The 21,080-nt window shown below is 41.3% G+C and overlaps 2 protein-coding genes across 3 annotated transcripts; one reads left to right on the forward strand and one right to left on the reverse strand.

Annotated features, from left to right (window-relative positions):
* LOC137942612 (flavanone 3-dioxygenase 2-like) lies at positions 1-2,051 on the forward strand. Of its 2 annotated transcripts, XM_068788323.1 has the most exons (5): positions 1-277; positions 361-712; positions 808-1,055; positions 1,138-1,459; positions 1,534-2,051. In XM_068788323.1, exons 2-5 carry the CDS (start codon positions 446-448, stop codon positions 1,783-1,785), a joined length of 1,089 nt encoding a protein of 362 aa, XP_068644424.1. In that variant the 5' UTR covers positions 1-277; positions 361-445; the 3' UTR covers positions 1,786-2,051. The 2 variants fall into 2 exon arrangements, with proteins under 2 accessions (XP_068644424.1, XP_068644425.1); XM_068788324.1 differs by lacking the exon at positions 1-277 and having other exon boundaries at positions 352-712.
* A 17,091-nt stretch (positions 2,052-19,142) lies between these two features.
* Positions 19,143-20,657, reverse strand: LOC137943198 (tryptophan decarboxylase TDC2-like). The gene has a single exon (XM_068788891.1). The coding sequence runs from the start codon at positions 20,655-20,657 to the stop codon at positions 19,143-19,145; it is 1,515 nt and encodes a 504-aa protein (XP_068644992.1).
* Positions 20,658-21,080: the final 423 nt, after the last annotated feature.

A 21,080-nucleotide genomic window follows, 5' to 3' on the forward strand; every position in this document is an offset into this window, starting at 1 on the left:
CTCCCGACACCGAGCTCAGCCTCTGCTCCCTTTCTGCAGAGCCTGCAACTCTCTGTTCGTTCGACAGTACCGCGCCACAGCGCGCCCTCCCGCTGCCGCCGCCGCCGCAGATCCTGTCGTCGCCGTCGCCGCACCTGAGCCTCGGCCTCCCGACACCGAGCTCAGCCTCTGCTCCCTTTCTGCAGAGCCCGCAACTCTCTGTTCGTTCGAGGGTACCGCGCCACTGCGCACCCTCCCGCTGCCGCTGCCGTCGCCGCCGCCGCCGCCGCAGCAGCAGGTATTTCCCTTACTCTTCTTTCTTCCCGATTTTTTTTCCCGACCTTTGGTTTAATCTGAGGTCTGGATTTTAATTCCGGGAAGAAGAAGAGCGCGCATCACCTTCCACAGTCAAGAGTTGGGCACTGTTACTTGAGTTTCTCCGAGTTGTCCAGACGATCCTTTCGCCATGGCCGCGCCCTCGACGCTTCTTGCGTTCGTCGAAAATGCTGTCACAGATGACTCCAAGAAAGGCGTCAAGCACCTCGTCGATACCCGCCCCAATCTCAAGACAATCCCTCCGCAGTACATCTTGCCGGTGGCCCTCCGCCCCTTATCCGTATCCCCTTCTCCCCTCCCTGTCGTCGACCTGAGCGGATTGCACGGAGCGCCCGCCTCGAGGGAGCTCACCGTTAGGCATATCAAGCTGACATGCCAAGAATGGGGTTTTTTCCGGGCAAGCATTTCTGGCCATCTTTCTTCTTCATGATCATTTTTCCCATTAAGAGTGCGCATTAGCTGTATATTAACCTGATTTAGTGCGATTAACAGATCGTTAATCACGGGGTCAGAGATAGTTTAACGGAGGAGATGATGCGAACAGTAGAGGCTTTCTTTTCCCTCCCCTGGGAAGAGAAAGCCAAATATGCATCCAACGACGTAATGTCCACTGTGCGATACGGGACGAGCATGAACACCCCGAAGCCGCATGTCTTACAGTGGCGAGACTATTTGCGACATTATGGCCATCCCTTCTCTACTAGCTTTTATCTCTGGCCAGATCGTCCCCAGAATTACAGGTACAAGAATCTCACTTCCCTTCCTGGTCGATAATCCTACCGGACCTGATATTGTCAATCTTCTTCTCTTGTATGTATAAAGACCAGTTGCAAAGGAGTACTTGGAGGAGATATGGAAGGTAGTTATGGATTTGGTGGGAGCAATTTCAGAAGGGTTAGGCCTCGAGAGAACTTACGTCGAAGAATCAATGGGAGAAGTTACACAGATATTAGCAGCCAACTACTATCCGCCATGTCCGCAGCCAGAGCTCACATTAGGCCTTTCTCCGCATTCAGACCACGGTGGACTCACCATTCTGGTCGACAATGGAGTCACTGGTCTGCAAGTGAAGCATGATAACGATTGGGTCTCCGTCCCTCATGTCCCTGGCTCATTTCTGGTCAACATCGGGGACTACTTAGAGGTAATCTCCAACATTAGTCGGATGAAAAGAGAAATCAATGATATGAATATATTTGCTTAATTGTTCTTGTCCAGATTCTGAGCAATGGAAGATACAAGAGTGTGGAGCACAGAGCTGTGGTGAACAACATAAGGACGAGGATCTCGATCGCTGCTGGGCATGGGCCTCAGCTGTCAGCCTCCATTGGACCCGCTAGGCGTCTTGTTGAACGGGATGGAGAACCCAAGTACAAAACCATGACGTACTCTGACTTCATGAGAGACCAGCAGAGCAGTGTGAGCAGGGGAAAGACAGCCCTGGAAGCAGTGAAGAGCGTGATTTCGTAGGAATTGCATGGCGGATTTATCCTGAGCATTATCTCTGAAGCATACTTCGACGAGGACTTTATGAGATTTTAGATGGAATAAGAAGTAAGAATAGATGACGATGAGGACACACCCATGAACAATGAAAGGGAGCTTTCAGTTCTCAAATCAAATCTGACATCTTGTCACGTCATGTCATAACATGTCATAGTAACAGGCAAACTTCCGTAAGAAATAAGATTTCAATTTTGTGTTGTATTTTAATTTACGGATTACATGATTTTAAGATAAGGAAAGAATATATTTCTGTATTTTGGGAAAAATCTCAATACTCTCCCTCAAGTTGGTGTATAGATATTATTCATAACCAATTCGTTGAGATAATTGTTAAAAATTTGGTAAGACACTGCCTTGGTTAGCACATTGGCAAACTGATCTTAAGACCGAACATGAGGGACTTTAATGATTCTTACTTCTAGTTTTTCCTTGATAAAATGCCTATTAATCTCAACGTGTTTAGTTCTAACATGTTGGACTGGGTTGTGGGAAAAATACACATATTGTCTTACTATCACACTATAATTTCATAGGACTTGTTTGCTCAATGTGTAGTTCTTGTATCAGATTCTTGATCCATAATAATTCACATATTGCCTTGGCCATTTCCCTGTATTTGGCTTCCGTTGACGATGTAGCCACCACCTCTTATTTCTTTCTCCAAGTGACCAAATTTTCACCTACAAATGTAAAGTATCCAGATGTAGATCATCAATCCTCTATTGACCCTGCCCAATAGGCATCGGTATAACCTTCAATTTTTAAGTCACCTCCCTTTTTTTAAAAATATATTCCTTTCCCTAGAGATGATTTCAAGTAGCTCAGGATACGGTTGACGACATTCATATATTCTTCACTTTGAAATTGCATAAATGGATTAACCACATTAAATACATAAGCTAAATCTGGTCTGATATGTGCAAGATACATTAACCACCCAACTAGTATTTGATAATGTTCCTTGTTAGCAGGGACTTGATCTGAATGTGTTCCCACTTTTAGATTTTCTTCTATGGGAGTATTGACTGGACTACATGTCATACCAGTTTCCTTCAACAAATCCAAAACATATTTTCGTTGAGGCACAAAAATTCCTTCTTTCTTTCGATCTTGACACTTTAATACTACGAAAATATTTAAGTAGCCAATATCTTTCATTTCAAACTCTCTAGCAAAATGACTTTGCAATTTTTTTCTTTTCTTCTGGATCATTCCCAGTAACTATCATATCATCAATATACACAATAAGAGCTGTGATTGTTTCCTTGTTAGATTTTAGGAAGAGAGTATGATCTGAGTTGTTTTGCTTGTATTCGATAGATTTCATAAAATTGGTGAACCTTCTAAACCACGCCCTCGTGGACTACTTCAAACTATATAGGGGCTTCCTTAGTTTACATACTTGTTTGCGTCATTTTGTTTACATAATACATCCAAGGGGTAATTCCATATATACTTCTTCTTGGAGATCTTCGAGCAAAAAATACATTTTTAACATATATAAGGATCAATCAAGATTCACAACCAGAGATAATAGAATTCGAACAATATTGATTTTGGCCACGGGTGTGAAAGTCTCCATGTAATCAATCCCGTAAGTTTGAGTATATCCTTTGTCGACAAACCTTACTTTGAACCCTTCAATGGTACCATCAGCTTGATATTTAATAATAAATACCCACCTGCATCTGACTCTAGGTAGTAGATTCGGCACAACAGGTGAACTTATGGTTTCATGAAGAACACTTAAGGGAGTTTGAAACTGTAACACACTCGAGGGTATTCGATTGATAAGATAGGTTGCAGTTGTGATGGATTCACCCCAATAACTAGCTGACATATGAGCTTCAAACAAGGAAGCATGAGCAACCTCATGAAGGTGTTGGTTATTTCGCTCTGCAACCCCATTTTAGATATTCTTTCAAACTTTGATTAACAAATTCTCCACCATTATCACTGCGGAGAGTTTGTATCGTAGAATGGTACTAATTGGCTATCATTCTGTGAAATTGTTTGAACAACAAACTAACTTCAATTTTTTATTTCATTAAGCCAATCTAAGTCATACGGGTGTGATCATAAATAAAATAAACAAACCACCATTTATCACTAAGAGAGGCTATATTTGTTGGACCCCATACATTAGAGTGGATAAACATTAAGGGTGTTGGACTCCTATTCATGTTTATTTGAAATGGAACACGATGGCTTTTAGCCAATTCAAAAACCTCAAACTTAAAATCTAAAACAGATAATTTAGCAAAGAGTTTTGGAAACAATTTATTTAAATAACCAAAGGATGAGTGACCCAACCTTTTATGCCATAACCAAATCTCAGAATCTACAGATTTATTCACGGAGAATGCTTGAGCTAACTGATGAGAAATCTCTAGCTTTAGATCAAGGTAATAGAGCTTCCCCCTTCTAGTGCCATAACCAATTGTCTTTCGAGTTCGAATGTCTTTAAAAACACAACGGTTTGGCAAAAAAAATCACAATACAATACAAAGTGAGAGTTATTTGAGCCATTGATAATAAATTATGATTGAGGGTTGGAACAACTAATACAGAATCAAAACTCAGATTTTTAGTGAGGGTGATGGAACTTTCTCCAATAACATGAGAGGGAGCACCATTTGTTGTGGATACAATATGTTGTTCGATGGTTTCATAATTTGAACATGATGATTGTCAAAAGTCATATGATCAGTAACTCCATAATCAATTATCCATTCACTAGCAATTAAAATTGATGCATCTTCAGTCTTGTTGGAGGTGGAGGGTTTTGCTACTGCAATTGAAGTATAATTATTTGGTTTCGAGTTCCATTTGTGAGGTGCTTTGGTAGGATCCCACCATTTTGGATACCCAATAATTGTTGGAACATAACCTTGATCCACGAAGCCCGACAAAAAGAAGCTTCGGATTTTCAGTGTGCTGGCAAGAGAAGTCGGCAAGAACCATGCGATGGCAAGGAAGTCGGCAAAGGTCGACAAGCACAATGCGCTGGCAAGGAAGATGGTAGAACCAGTGAATGTGTTCGGCAACGATGAAAGGTGTATGCGGTGCCGATTAAATCCAAATGTCTATTAATAGGACCTTAAGCTATGTAATCCACAATCCAGAAATAAAACGAAAGTTCAGAGGGCTTTGTTGTCTGAGAGAGTTTAAATTTTCGGTAAGAGACGAACGTTGATTATTTTCAACAGTGGTATCAGAGCTAGTGAAGGCTTGAGTCGACTGTTCGACGCCCGGGGAAGGCCCCCGAAGGGGCCGTTCCAGGTCCATCCCTCGCTACCACTGTCGTCGCCGCAGTAGCTCTGAAAAAAATTTCATCCCGCTGCTTTAACCACCGACGGAGAACTCCAAGGAGCTGGAAGAGGAGAAGGAGAAGGCCAAGCGAGGAGAAAAAGGAAAGATTTTCTGGCGGAAGAAAATCCAGAAACAGAGATGACGATGTCTCTATTTTTCGGTCGAAGGAGGAAGACGAAGAGCAGGTGAGTTTTTAAAATTTGTTTTTTAAGTTCCGGGTCGACTCGTCCCGATTTTCGTTCGTTTGGCGACTCGTCCCGCAAGCTCGACTCGTTCGGCTCAATTCGTCCATCCAGCACCAAGGTGCGCACGGACAGACTCGTCCGACTCGGCTTGAACTCGGTCAGTTCAACTCGCTGAGTTGACTCAGTAAGTTTCTGGAGGCTTGTAGCAGCTCATCCGACGTCCGATCAGGGTGATTTTGGAGGCGTTGGATTCGTATTTTCGAGGGCTTCGATTTGATAAGGTAGAACCTCTTCAAAAAAAAAAAAATATAAGTTTTTTTCTTTGTGAAAAATGACAAATAGTGTGACATCTTTCCAAGTTCCTATTCTCAAAAGTGATATTTATGATAACTGAAGTATCAAAATGAAAGCTCTTCTTAGAGCACATGATGTCTGGGATATCGTTGAAAATGGCTTAAGTGAGCCAGAAAGAGAAGATGCTCTTACACAAGAGCAAAAGACATCTTTAAATGATTCAAAAAAGAGAGACAAGAAAGCTCTTTATCTCATCTATCAAGCATTAAATGATGATGGGTTTGAAAAGATTTCAAGTGCAACCTCCGCCAGAGAGGCGTGGGAGAAGTTGCAAACCTCTTACAAAGGAGTCGAGAAGGTGAAAAAAGGTACGTCTCCAAATACTAAGAGGTGAATTTGAATCCTTGCATATGAAAGCATCCGAGTCTATTTCGGGTTATTTCTCACGAGTAGAGATGTTTCTAATCAATTGAAAAGAAACGGTGAAAAACTAGAAGATGTGAGAATAGTAGAAAAGATACTTCGTTCATTGGATCCCAAATTTGAGCATATCGTCGTAACGATTGAAGAGACCAAAGACTTAGAAGAAATGGCAATAGAGCAACTTCAAGGATCGTTGCAAGCCTATGAAGCACAAAAAGAAGCAAGATCTTTCTGAACAACTGTTCAAGACATAGATCAAAGAAAATGATGAAAAACAAGGCTACGCAAAAAATGAGAATTCCAACAACAACAATGAGAGAGGTGAAACCTCAACAAGAGGTTGTGGAAGAGGAAACATGAATTCCAGGTATGACCACTCTCATATTCAATGTTATAATTGTCAGAAATTTAGGCATTATGCTTCAGACTGTAGAGCTCCCAAGAACAAGTTCGTTGAGGAGACAAAGTATGCTGAAGCAAAGACAGAAGAAAATAAACGATGTTATTAGCATACAAAAACAACAATGAAGAGCAAGAGAATACTTGGTATCTTGACTCAGGGGCAAACAACCATATGTGTGGAAGAAGAAGCTTATTTGTAGATCTCAATGAATAGATCAGTGGAAATGTCTCTCTGGGAAATGATTCCACCATGGCGGTACAAGGAAAAGGTAACATTCTTATTCGAGCAAAAGATAGTAGTCATCAATTAATTTCAAATGTCTATTATGTATCAAATATGAAAAATAATATCTTGAGTTTGGGTCAACTCTTAGAAAAGGGCTATGACATTCATATGAAAGATGATAACCTTTTTATAAGAGATGACAGAGGAGATTTGATAAAAAAGGTACATATGTCAAAGAATAGAATGTTTCCTTTAAATATACAACACGATGTTGCCAAGTGTTTACAGGCTTGCTATAAAGATACATCGTGGCTATGGCATCTTCGCTTTGGGCATCTAAATTTTGAGTTTTAAAGCTATTGTCCAAGAAAGATATGGTGAGAGGCCTACCTCGAATGACTCACCCGAATCAAGTGTGTGAAGGGTATTTATCAGGGAAGCAATTCAAAAAAAACTTTCCGAAAAGATCAGAGTCAAGAGCCAAGAAGCCACTTGAGCAACTACTTTCTTCTCTTTATTGATGATTTTTCAAGAAAAACATGCGTATATTTCTTGAAACAAAAATTAGAAGTGTTTGAAGTCTTTAAGAAATTCAAAGCTTCAGTAGAGAAGGAAAGTGGTAAAGAAATCAAAGCCAAGCGATCTGATCAAGGAGGAGAATTTACTTCCAAAGAATTTCAAGAATTTTGCGTAGTAAATGGAATTCGTCGACCACTGACATTTCCTAGATCTCCCCAACAAAATGGAGTGGCAGAAAGAAAGAACCGAACTTTTCTTAATATAGTTTGGAGTATGCTTGAAAACAAGAAATTACCTAAGAGTTTTGGGCAGAAGCTGTGGCGTGTGCGGTTTATTTATCAAACCGATCGCCAACAAGAAGTGTTTGGGGAAAAACACCACAAGAAGCATGGAAGGGAAGAAAGCCTGGTATCTCTCACTTAAGAGTCTTTGGGAGTATAACTCATGCACATATACCAGATGAAAGAAGAACCACGCTTGATAACAAAAGAGAAAGTTTTATCTTTATTGGTTACGATGCACATTCCACAGGCTATAAGTTGTATAATCCAGATAGTAAGAAGACAGTAATCCGCCGAGATGTGGTGTTTGACGAAGAAGGATTATGGGATTTTGGATCTCATAACAGTGACTTCAATATCGCCACTCCATCTGAAGATGGACCAATATCGGTCGAACAAAATGGAGAAATGCCACTAGAGCCAACAACTCCATCTACTGCAATTACACACGAAGATGAGTCACCTTCGTCACTTTCAAGTGGGAGCCAGAGAATCGCGCCACGAATATGAAGTCTTTGATAAATATATGAAGAAACTGAGCCATCTGGTAATCTCATTCTTTTTTGTTTTTTTGCTGATTGTGAACCAGTAAGCTTCCACGAAGCTGCTCAAGAGAAGAAATGGCAAAATGCCATGGATGAAGAAATTAAGGCTATCGAGAGGAACAATACTTGGGAACTTGTTCCACTCCAAAAATGGCATAAACCCGTTGGTGTCAAATGGGTGTACAAGACAAAGAGAAATGCCAAGAGAGACGTTGAAAAACACAAGGCCAGATTAGTGGCAAAAGGATACAGTCAGAGAGCCGGCATTGACTATGATGAGGTATTTGCTCCTATTGCTCGTTTAGAAACTATACGACTAATTATTTCTCTTGCAGCTCAAAACAAATGGAAAATACATCAAATGGATGTAAAGTCTGCATTCCTAAATGGAGTTCTAGAAGAAGAAGTTTACATCGAGCAACCTTTAGGATATAAAGAGAAGGGAAATGAAGACAAAGTTTTGAAGTTAAAGAAGGCTCTTTACGGGCTAAAACAAATACCAAGAGTATGAAATAACCGGATTGACAAGTATTTCCAAGAGCACGGTTATACAAAATGTCCATACGAGCATGCCCTCTATATCAAGATCAAAGAGGAAGATGTGCTGATTGTGTGCCTCAACATGGATGATTTGATCTTTACAGGTAATAATACAAACCTATTTTATGACTTCAAGAAAGAAATAGCCAAAGAATTTGAGATGTCAGATATCAGGCTTATGGCGTATTATCTTCGCATCGAAGTGAAGCAAGAAGAAGATGAAAATTTTTATTTTACAGGAAGGCTATGCAAAAGAACTCTTGAAAAAGTTCAAAATGGAAAATTGCAAGCCAACCAACACACCGATGGAATACGGAATCAAGATATCCAAGCATGAAGAAGGAGAAAACGTAGATCCAACTTTTTTCAAAAGTTTGGTAGGCAGTCTACGTTATCTAACCTGCACAAGGCCGGATATTTTGTATGTAGTTAGACTGGTCAGCCGCTACATGGAATCTCCAACAACTACCCATTTTCAGGCCGCAAAAAGAATTCTTCGTTATTTAAAAGGTACTATGCACTTAGGCTTGTTTTATTCAGTTTCTAAAAATTACAAGCTTATTGGATATAGCGATAGCGATTGGGGTGGAGACATAGACAACCGAAGGAGTACTACTGGCTTTGTCTTTTTTATGGGAAATACTGCCTTCACATGGATGTCAAAGAAACGACAAATTGTTACATTGTCGACTTGAAGCGAAATATGTTGCAGCTACCGCATGCATGTGTCATGCTATTTGGCTCAGAAATCTATTGAAAAGAGTAGGCTTACTACAAGGAGAACCTACCAGAATCTATGTTGCCAACAAGTCAGCCATTGCTCTAGCAAAGAATCCAGTATTCCATGATCGAAGCAAGCACATCGACATTCGCTACCACTATATACGGGAGTGCATTGCAAGAAAGGATGTGCAAGCTGAATATGTGAAGTCACAAGATCAACCTACAGATATCTTCACCAAGCCATTGACAAGTGAAGACTTCATAAGATTAAGGACTCTACTTGGAGTTACAGGATCAAGTTTAAGGGGGAGTGTTGGAACATAACCTTGATCCACGAAGCCCAACAAAAAGAAGCTTCAGATTTTCAGTGTGCTGGCAAGAGAGGTCGGCAAGAACCATGCGTTGGCAAGGAAGTTGGCAAGCACAATGCGCTGGCAAGGAAGATGGTAGAACTAGTGAACGTGTTCGACAACGATGAAAGGTGTATGCGGTGCCGATTAAATCCAAATGTCTATAAATAGGACCTTAAACTATGTAATCCACAATCCAGAAATAAAACGAAAGTTCAAAGAGCCTTGTTGTCCGAGAGAGTTTAAATTTTCGGTAAGAGACGAGCGTCGATTATTTCCAACAATAATTTCATAACATCTTGACTTTGTATGCCCAGTTTCACCACAGTGAGTACAAATACACTCTAGTACAAATACACTCTAGTTTTGTTGCTCCAATCTCATAGCTGCAATTATATGATTCTGATGCCAGATTTTGATCACTGGTAGGACCAGTTGGTCGAGCTATTTTAGGCTTGCTCGACATGCCACCATTGCAGATGACTCAAAATGATCAACTTCACCATTTAAAGTGGTTTTACGAATTGAGTCATGACGTACGTAAGCATAGGTTTCTTCAAGATCCAATATCGGGTCCTTTCTGAGAATTTCGCCTCTAATTTGTTCGAATTTTGTATCCAATCCGTTTAAGAACATGTGTACATGCAATATTTTAACTGATTTTCTATAGACGGTAATAACATCATGATCTTTCATTATAATCCTATCACGATGATCAAGTTTTTGGAAAATTTTCATAAGATCACCATAATATGTTGACAGAGGGTGACCAGTCTGTTTGGTGGAGAAAACTCTTTGATTCAATGAAAAAAGTTGTAATTCTTCTAACCCATCATAGAAAGCTTAGACCGGAGCATTCCAAATTTCGCGTGCACTGCGCAGCCGAATATAACGCTTCATAATATCTGGAGACATAGAAGTTAACAACTACCCCTTGACCTTTTGATTTTCAGCATACCACTTCATATAGGAAACATCAATTTCTTGTGGGATTGGCATTTTTCCCATAATATATTCAAGATTCTCAAGTCTTGCAATTTGCATCTCTATGATTTGGGATCATACATCGTAGTTAACTTTCGTAAAAATGACTCTAATTGTAAAACCAGAGTTTTCAGATTGAATATGAATAATCGGTGTTGATTCCTTCGCCATGATGTAAGGAGAATGATGGTGATCATAATAAAATAAAACACCCAAAGAATTGGTCTGGTTCGGTTCCTACCACTCGGTTGACCCGATTTGGGTCTCTGATTCTGGTCTGGTATGGGAACTGGTCCAGACTGCCGCAAGGCTAACCCGATTTTGGGTCTCTAATTCTAGTCTGATCCGGTAACTGGTCTGATCTGCCACTGGAATGATCCAGTTAGGATTTTGGTCTGGTCCGCTGGGTTGACCTAGTTTTGGGTCTCTCATTCTGGTCTGGTCTGTCGCTGGGTTTACCCGGTTTGGATTTTGGTCTGATCCAAGTCCGAATGGCACTTAGTAGAAAAATAAATGAACAGAAGTACCTAAGTTAAGATAAAATAAAAACCGATCGCATCTTCGTCTTCTCCGTCTGCGATGCTGGTGCAAGTCGCTGGAACATGGTTCAACTGTTGTTCGTTGGCGGCTTTCAGGAGTCCCACTGGAGTTCGGTGGTGACAATTCTGTTTTACAATGACGACTGAGAGGAAAGAAGAAAATAAAAACGATTGCACCTTCTTCTTCGTCCTTCACTTTTGTCGTGTTCGCCAAAGACTATCACCTCTATCATCATCGCGGTCCTTCACTTTTGTCGTTGTCGCTGAAGACCATCACCTATGTCATCATTGTCGAAGACTGGGAGCCAGCCAATCGCGCTCACCCTATGTCAAGCTTTGATTAATCAATCTGATTAATTGAAGCCCTAAAAGGGAATTGCACACACGTGTGACCTAAGTCACTTACACATGCAAGAGAAAAAAAATTCTCACAGTCAACGACTACCTGCTCACTGTTTCTCAATTCCAACTCACTGAAAATCTCTCTCCAAATTCAAGCCTCTCCATCTTGGTTGAAATTTGTCATTGTGAGGTATGATATCATTGGGTGCATTGATGGCTCCAAATATTTTCTACCGAAAACCCGCACTGCAAATCTCTTTCCAAATTGAAACATGTCACTCTTGGCTCAAATTCTTCCTTGGGTAGATGGATGACTCCAAACCTTGTCCACCGAAAACTCTCACTGCAAATCTCTCCCCAAATCAAGCCTCTCATTTTTTGTTCAAATTCGTTCTTATCGGGTATGATCCCATTACAAAGCCATTATCACTTTCATAGTTTCAGTTGCTAAGATACAAGATTGGCCTATTTAACCGTGTTCTATCTTGAGGGGGCATGATATTGGATTATCTTCCCCTTGGTTTAGGAGATAAGATTTTTCATAACCCTTCAGTTATGAGATAAGATCTTTCATGATTGTATTTATCTTTTCTGTTTTAATATATATATATATATATATATATATATATATATATATATATATAAATATCACTTTCAATCAATGCAAAAATGTGATTCAATTTAACATCTCATTCTGCAATTAGTATGTATTATATATATAGTTATTCATATAAGGAGGGTGAACGAGACTTGCCTATATACATAGGTTTTATTTAGTTTCATTATTTTTTACACAGAGAAGATACATGTAATCTGATTTTTCATGTAAATGTGTCTTACTCGCCTTCTTTTATGTGATTGAAAAGATCAAACTTAAATGTTGATATATGGATAAACAAATCGTGGCATGCACTTACTTCAGCACTTTATGTTCAACACGTTGTTTTGCTTTGTTCCGTGGAATGTGTCACCGTGATACATATTTATTGATATTTGACAATTGAGTATGTTTTTTCTAGACTTAAAAACTCTTTTTTATTTAAATTATGATTTTTTCAAGTTGAGTTCTTCACATGGAGTTGAATTGTGTGCAAATGGTAACATCTGGTGGATTGACAATAGCAGACTGTTATGTGGGTGTCTTGAATTAATACTCATTTGCGACCTGATTACCCGATTAGTGCACACGGTATGTCCCGACCCGGTTAAGTTAATCAGGGTTTCATTTTATAGGGATTTTTCACAAAAGGGGATTGGATTTTGAAAAACCGACTGTAACAAGCTTTGAGCCGCACAACTCTTCTCTCTTGTGAGTGAACATCTCTCGTTGTCTTCATTCCATGGATGTAAAGGCTATTTTCCAAACCACGTAATCTTTTGTGCCTTGTGTGTGATTGATTCCTTATTTTTCCGTTTTCTCATTTACTTATACACCTCATTGCTGGATAAATCTCGAATTGTTTGTCGGTTTTCTAACAAACTGGTGTCAGAGCTATCCTTCTGGCAACATCGCCGGATCTCAGCTCCTCTCTCTGCTTCCGCTGCTTTGAACGGCGATAGAGATCTCTCTGTCCTAAGAGAGAAGCCTATTTTTCGGTGAGTACCGAGGGAGCCCTGTTTTTTCGCTGATTGTTTCTGTAAGTGCCGATAGGGCTTAATCAACCGAGCAAGGGAAACTTTTTTTTCCCTTTTGCGATTGAGATTATTGGTTATAATGGCTGCGAAGTATACAGTAGAGAAGTTCATTGGGCAGATGAGTTTCAGTCTATGGCACGTGAATGTGCGTGCTCTGTTGGTTCAACAAGGTTTCTACAAAGCATCAAATGGGAATGAGAAGCTTCCAGCGACGATGTCAAAGGAAGACAGGGAGGAACTTGACATCAAAGCACTTAGTTCAATTCAGTTGTGCTTGGCGGATGAGGTTTTGCGGGAGGTTGCGGATGAGACTACCGCGGTTAGTTTGTAGCTCAAGTTGGAGAGTATTTATATGACTAAATCTCTCATGAATAGGTTGTACTTGAAACAACGCCTCTACACTCTTCGGATGAAAGAAGGTATGTCTATTAAAGAACATCTTAATGAATTCAATAAAATTGTTATGGATTTGAAAAATATTGATGTTACTATTGAATATGAGGATCAAACACTGATTGTACTGTGTTCTTTACCTTTTTCTTATGAGCACTTCGTTACGACTATGCTCCAAGGGAACAATACCATATCAATGGAGGATGTTAAGGCGTCCTTATACTCTAAGGAGTTGAGGAAGAAGGTGTTTATGAATGGGAGCGAGGAACAAGCAGATGGTTTGTTTGTTAGAGGGAGAACGAAGGAAAAAGGTTTATCAAATTCTAAAGGTAGTGGCCATTCTAAGTCGAAGTCTAAAGGAAAAAAAGGCAAGTGCAATTATTGTCGTCAATCGGGTCACTTTGTATGAGACTATCCAAAACTCAAAGAGAAGGAGAAAAGGGAAGGAAATAAAGATGTTGCTGGGACTGTTGAAGATCATTCAGATGGTTTAGAATATGTTTTCTCAGTTACTGTTTGTGTTGCACACTCACAAAATGAGTGGATACTTGACTCAAGCTGCTCCTACCACATGTGTCCTACCTAGGACTACTTTGCGACATATCAGTCGATGAATGGTGGTACAGTTTTGATGGGGAACAACATGCCTTGTAAAACTGTCGGGATTGGAACGGTTCAAATCAAGATGCATGACAATATAGTGAGGACTTTGTCAGACGTTCGGCATATACCAGATTTGAAGAAAAATCTTATTTCTCTGGTTCTCTTGATTCCCTTGATTGCAGATATACTGTTGAAGGTGGAGTTATTAAGGTCTGTAAAGGTGTTTTGGTTGTGATGAAAGGGAAAAAGATTGGTAACCTTTATGTGCTTCAGGGCAGTACAATTATAGGTACTGCAACAGTTTCCTCATCTGCAGATACAGATTCAAACACTACTCGACTGTGGCATATGAGTGAGAGGGGTATGACAATTTTTAGCAAACAGGGTCTGCTTGGTGGTCATAAAACAGGGAATTTAGACTTCTGTGAATATTGTATTTTTGGAAAACAGAAGCGACTTAAATTCAGTACGACAATCCACATAACCAAGGGTACAGTGGACTATATTCATTCTGACTTATGGGGTCCCTTTTATGTTCCTTTAAAGGGTGGTGCTCGATACTTCATTAGCTTCATTGATGACTACTATAGGAAGGTTTGAATTTATCCGTTGAAGACAAAGGATGAAACGTTTCTTACTTTCAAGCAATTTAAGGCCATGATTGAGAACCAAACTGGAAAGAAGATCAAGTGGCTGAGGACTGATAATGGTTTGGCGTTATATTCAGGGGAGTTTAATGATCTTTGCAAGAATGTGGGAATTGTTCAGCATCGCATAGTTAGGAAGACTCCTCAGCAAAATGGTGTCGCAGAACGCATGAACAAGACACTCTTGGAGAGGGTTAGGTGTATGCTCTCTAATGTGAGTTTGGGTAAAGATTTTTGGGTTGAGGCAGTTTCCACAGCATGCTACTTGGTGAATCGGTCTCCATCGACTGCTATTGAGTGTAAGACTCCTATTAAGGTATGGTCTGGTACTCCTGCTAATTATTCTAGTTTATATTTTTTTTGGTTGTCCAGCTTATGCTCATGTTAATGAGGAAAAATTAGAACCTCGTGCTAAGAAATGTATATTTCTAGGTTATGCATCTAGGGTGAAAGGGTATAGATTATGGTGTCCTGATCCGAAATCACCCCCAAGTTTCTTATTAGTAGAGATGTTACTTTTGATGAAACTTATATGCTTCACTCGAGAAATGAGTCTGTTGAAGCAGGTAGAAATAGTGGTATCAGTGAACAGGTGGAGCTAGAGTGTGACACTTCTGGGAAAGACTTACAAAATACTCCAGTTCAGTCTATTGAGGAAAAGGTGCAAGATTCTAGTTAGGTAGAAGATGCATCACAAGAGCAACTGTACAGTTTGGCTCGAGATCGAGTGAGGACGCAGATTAGGCCACCTCAAAATTACGGCTATGCAAACATAGTTGCTTATGCATTGACTGTGGCAGAGACCGTTCAGTTTCAAGAGCCCTCTACATACCGTGAAGCTGTCACGGGTAGTGATTTTGCAAAGTGAATTGTTGTTATGAATGAAGAGATGGAATCTCTCCAAAAGAACCAAACTTGGGAGCTTGTGAAACTACCAAAGGGCAAGAAGATTGTTGGATGCAAATAAATCTTCAAGGAAAAGGAAGGAACTCCAGGTGATGAAGATGCTAGATACAAGGCACACTTAATGGCAAAGGGCTATAGTCATAGAGAGGGTGTAGACTTCAATGAGGTATTCTCACCCGTTGTGAAACATGACTCTATTTGTGTGTTGCTTGCTATGGTAGCTATGTTTGACTTAGAGCTAGAACAACTTGACGTCAAGACAAATTTTCTACATAGTGAGCTTGAAGAGAAGATTTATATGCATCAGCCTGATGGGTTTTCTGTTTCGGGAAAGGAAGACTATGTTTGTTTGCTTTAGAAATCTTTGTAAGGGCTGAAACAATCACCTAGACAGTGGTATAAACAGTTCGACATGTTTATGGTGGACCATGGTTATTCTAGAAGTGAGCATGACAGTTGTGTTTATGTCAGGGAGCTCTCAGATGGTTCATTTGTGTATCTGCTATTATATGTTGATGACATACTTATTGCAGCCAAAGATATGTCTGTGGTCAACAAGTTAAAGGCTCAACTTCGTGGTGATTTTGAGATGAAAGATTTGGGCGCAACAAAGAAAATATTGGGCATGGAGATTTGCAGAGATAGAAAGGCAAACAAGTGTTACCTGTCACAAAAGAGTTATATTGAGAAGGAACTGAGCGTTTTGGGATGCAGGATTCTAAACTTGTGAGCACTCCACTTGCTGCTCATTTCAGACTTTCAGCAAAGTTATCACCGCAGATCGAGTAGGAAAAGGAGCACATGTCTCATGTTCCATATGCTAGTGCAATTTGGAGCCTTATGTATGCCATGGTTTGCACTCGTCCAGATATTTCACATGTGGTTAGTGTTGTGAGTAGATATATAGGACATCCTGGCAGTCTATGAAATAGATATTTCGATATCTGAAAGGTACCACTAATACTGGTTTGGTATTTGGGGTTGCAGAGATAATGATATTGTTGGCTATGTTGATTCTGATTATGCTGGCGATCTTGATAAGAAGAGATCTCTGACAGGTTATATTTTCACTCTCTCGAGTTGTGTTGTGAGTTGGAAAGCAACATTATAGACTATTGTTGCCTTATCCACTACAGAGGCCGAGTACATGGCTGTGACTGAGGCAGTGAAAGAGGTTATCTGGTTGAGAGGCTTACTTGGTGAGCTTGGTTTGCCACAAGGTGCTACAGTTGTTCACTGTGATTGTCAGAGTGCTATACATTTGACTAAAAATCAGATGTATCATGAGATAACTAAACACATTGATGTCAAATATCATTTTGTGAGAGATATTGTCTTTCAAGGCCAGATTGAGGTAAAGAAGATTGTTACCGCAGATAATGCAGCAAATATGATGACCAAACCAATTTCTATACTCAAGTTCAAACATTGCTTGGACTTGATTGGTGTTTGCAGAATCTGAAGTGGATGCCCTTAGGGGCAAAGTGGAGATGGCAATAGATAGTTTCATTTTTCCAGAGGATTAATTGAATTCAAGCTAAGGTGGAGATTTTTTATGTGGGTGTCTTGAATTAAAACCCGTTTGCGACCCGATTACCCGATTAATACACATGGTATGTCCCGACTCGATTAAGTTAATCAGGGTTTCATTTTATAGGGTTTTTTCGCAAAAGGGGGATTGGATTTTGAAAAATCCACTGAAACAAGCTTTGAGCCACACAACTCTTCTCTGTGAATGTCTCTCGTCGTCTTCATTCTGTGGATGTAGGCTATTTGCCGAACCATGTAACTGTATGATTGATTCCTTATTTTTCCGTTTTCTCGTTTACTTATACACCTCGTTGTTGCTGGATAAATCTCGAATCCTTTGTTGGTTTTCTACCAAACCATAAAAATCATGGTCGGAGAGACGAAAGAGACGAAGGATTGAACTTTTTTTTTAAAAAAATGAGTTCTTCACATGGAAGTTGAACTGTGTGCAAATGACACTTTGATGGATTGACAATGGCAGATGGTTTGCTTGTCAAACTGACTCTCATGCTGAAAGAAACGAGTTCGGACCTGTAGAATCAGGATTAATTGTGGACCAGAAAGAGAAGAATCAATCTAAGAGCCAGAAACTGATACGCAACGTCTATCACGGATACAATTAGTTGCTGTAAGCCTGTGAAAACTGTAGGGATCGAAATCTAATTACAGAAACCGAAAGTTAGGGAGGGATAGCTCCTCTCCTCTAACCTCTTGCTTCGACTTATGCGAGCAGCCAAACGAGAGGAAGCTTTTTCCAATATTCTCCAGAAACTGTGAAAAGGAGGAGACCTTTATGCACTTCCAAATAAATCCATCATCTGCTCGCAATCAGTCCGTCCCTTCCCTACACGGAGCCGCCGCGCGCTGGCATTACTCTTTCATTCTTATGAAAATTTCTCTGCTACTTTCTTGATTCTCATTTTTGTCAATGTCCGAGTAGAAAGAGCAGGGAGACGGAGACAGTCTAATCAGGAAAGAAGATGACCAATAGCCGTGCTTTGCATTTTTGGCGTTAGCTCAGTAATGCCAGGGACAAGCAGAGCTTTGGCCTTTTTCCATGGTGGAGAAGTCGCATAATTAACTTACCTTTAATTCAGCTCTTTAATGAAGGGAATAATTGACATGAGTGGATGAACTACTAGCTATACAGACCCCCTCGGCCTTCCTTTCTCTCTGGGTCGAGTAATGCCAAGAAAGATTAATGGCGACCAGTTTCGACCGCGATTGTCCAAAGCATGACGTCCAAGTAGGTGAGGAAGAAAGTAAAATTTGATAAGCATTGTTCAATATAATGCAGGGAATAGGAGAAAGATAACAGTCTCGAATGGTGGTGACGGGAGGACGCGCGTTAACTTGACGTTTCGGAATTCTATCGAACCTTTATATTGCTTTCATGGCGATAGGGAAATTAAGTGGGAACCCAAAACCGATCACGTAAACCCTTAAAGTATTAGCCCTTTTGAAATTTATTAAGCAGTACTTACTAGCAGCATCAACTCATCCATTCGCCTGAATTTCAACTTGAGATCTTACACTAAGCTTTCCAACTTTGGATTCGAGCCTGCATTAGAGTTACTTGGATCTGCATGTTGTCTCAGTTAAGGAATAGTTTAACATGGTATTGAGTTTATTAATTGGGAAAGATATTTCTGGGTAATCATTTTAGGATAGGCGAAGATGTTTTACGAAATTATTCACTCCATCGATTGCATTTCGAATAGACTAGACCTGGTTTTAGTTTTTTTTTATGAATTTCATACATATATTTATAAATTCTGATTACAGTGTTCCCAGCACACTAATATTGACCTTTGCGGTCAAACATGTCGCACAAATCAAGTTTGTTAAGAAAGAAAAACTTGCTGCTTCCTTCCCCTTCTGAAAGACTGAAGAAATCTGAGAATTTTTGTTTTAAGAGTGATAGGACGAAGCCATCAAGAATCTAAGATTTGTTCAACCTGGTGGTTTTGCCCAACAAATCGTCGGCCGTCTCCTTTATCAGCTTCCACGCCGCCACTACGTGTCTCTCCTCCGTCAAGGTGGCGCCAACCGCGAACCTCAACACGTACAGCCCGCCCACGGCTGTGTGCGTTATGTAAACCCGCCCTGTCGCGTTCACCTCCTCCAGCAACGCCCGGTTCAGCCTCTCCAACCCCTCCGCCTCTCCCGTAGCCGGTCCCAAACGGAAACACACCAGAGCGAACCGTCTCGGCACCACAATCTCGAACCGTGGGTCCTTCACGACGAATCCCTCGAAAATCCCCGCCAACGCAACGTCGGACCGGATGTGCTCTTGCAGGTTGGCCACTCCGTAGCTCCGGAAAATGAACCAGAGGCGGAGCGCCCGGAACCGCCGCCCCACCCCCACCTGCCAATCTTTGTAGTCGACCACCTTTCTGCTTTGGCTCGGTTTGTTTTTCAAGTACTCGGGGTCGATGTTCAGGCCCTGAACCAACAGTTCCGGGTTCTTGACCCACAAGCAGCAGCAGTCCAGATACGACAGGAACCACTTGTGCGGGCTCATGCTTATCGAATTCGCCCGTTCGACCCCGTCCAGGTATGGCCGGAACTCCGGGCAGATGCACGCGCTGCCGGCGTAAGCTGCGTCGACGTGGACCCACGCTCCGAAGTCTGCAGCTACTTCCGTCAGAGCTCCGACCGGATCCACCGCCGTGGTCGACGTCGTTCCCACCGTCACGCAGAGGAAAACCGGCACCAGCCCCGCCGCGACGTCGGCCTCCATGCATGTGCGGAGGCGTTCCGGGGAGAGGGAAAACTTGTCCTCCGCGGTCGTCTCGATAGCCCGGATGTTGCTCGGGAGAATACCGGCTATCTTGCATGCTTTGGCGTACGTCAAGTGCGTCTGATCGGAACTGTAAGTTACGAGTTTGGCAATGTTTCCAGGCCCAACTCGTTCCAGTGCGCGGTCACGAGCTGTGACAAGAGTGCACAGGATGGCTTCACTGGTGGTGGTCTGTATCACTCCTCCGCCTGTCCCGGAAAACATGAACGACGAGGGGAGCTTCAGGAGATTGGCCATCCAATCCATCACGGACATTTCCAGCTCTGTCGCTGTGGGGGAAGCGAGCCAGTTAAACCCGACAGAGTTGAACGAAGTGGCAAACATGTCACCGATGAAACCAGCCGTACTGATGGTGGCGGGGAAGTAGGCGAAGAAGTTGGGACTGGCCCAGTGCGTCATACCAGGCAATAAGACTTTACGGACGTCTTCGAGAATGTCATCGAGGGGTTCAGGATTGGATGGGGCTGTATCCGGGACGCTGTTTAGAAGGAAACCCGGCTCAACGCTGCTAAGAACGGGAAGGGATTCAACGTTATTGTAATAATCAGCAATGAAATCAACAGCTCGATGAGCTTGTTTACGAAAGTCTTCGGGATCCAACGGTTTGAACTCGCTGAAGGAAGCTTCAGGGATTTTGGTATCGAGACTTCCCATCTGTCTCTCGCAGTAGTAGATGGTATCAACGAGGAGGCGAAGGAGAGAGAGAGAGAGAGATCTGTGGCACGGCTGTGTTGAGAAAAGAAGGGGAGGTGCGGTTTAAATAGGCGTCGAGCTGTAGCATCACGAGGGACAAAGTAGCAATTTCCGATAATTTGGTAGGTCAAGCTAGGTAACAAAAGCTGAAAAGCGGCTTTCTTCTAGTAATCCGATCCATCGAGTTTCCCCTTCGTGATCTCATTACTCTGTATTTCTTACACATCTTAAATCGTTAAGCCGAATGGAATCAGTCTTTTTATAATCAGTGTAACGGATAAACGGATAAAAATGAAAATGGCCATAACACCTTATATTATAATAACGGAACATTCTACAAATCAATAAATTACATGCAGCACGTCAAAGATTTCGTGAGGTTTT

The sequence above is a fragment of the Aristolochia californica genome, unplaced genomic scaffold (genome assembly GCF_029961685.1).
Source record: "Aristolochia californica isolate CCGP_79_NKW_82.1479 unplaced genomic scaffold, dmAriCali1.0.hap1 SCAF_10, whole genome shotgun sequence".
NCBI classification, from domain to species: domain Eukaryota; kingdom Viridiplantae; phylum Streptophyta; class Magnoliopsida; order Piperales; family Aristolochiaceae; genus Aristolochia; species Aristolochia californica.

What these genes read in the sequence shown, in the direction of transcription:
- LOC137942612 (XM_068788323.1), top strand. Translation starts at nt 446, where the DNA reads ATGGCCGCGCCCTCGACGCTTCTTGCGTTCGTCGAAAATGCTGTCACA. An exon ending in AAGAATGGGGTTTTTTCCGG is followed by an intron (nt 713 to 807) that starts GCAAGCATTTCT and finishes TGCGATTAACAG; the next exon opens with ATCGTTAATCACGGGGTCAG. An exon ending in GATCGTCCCCAGAATTACAG is followed by an intron (nt 1,056 to 1,137) that starts GTACAAGAATCT and finishes GTATGTATAAAG; the next exon opens with ACCAGTTGCAAAGGAGTACT.
- LOC137943198 (XM_068788891.1), bottom strand. Translation starts at nt 20,657, where the DNA reads ATGGGAAGTCTCGATACCAAAATCCCTGAAGCTTCCTTCAGCGAGTTC.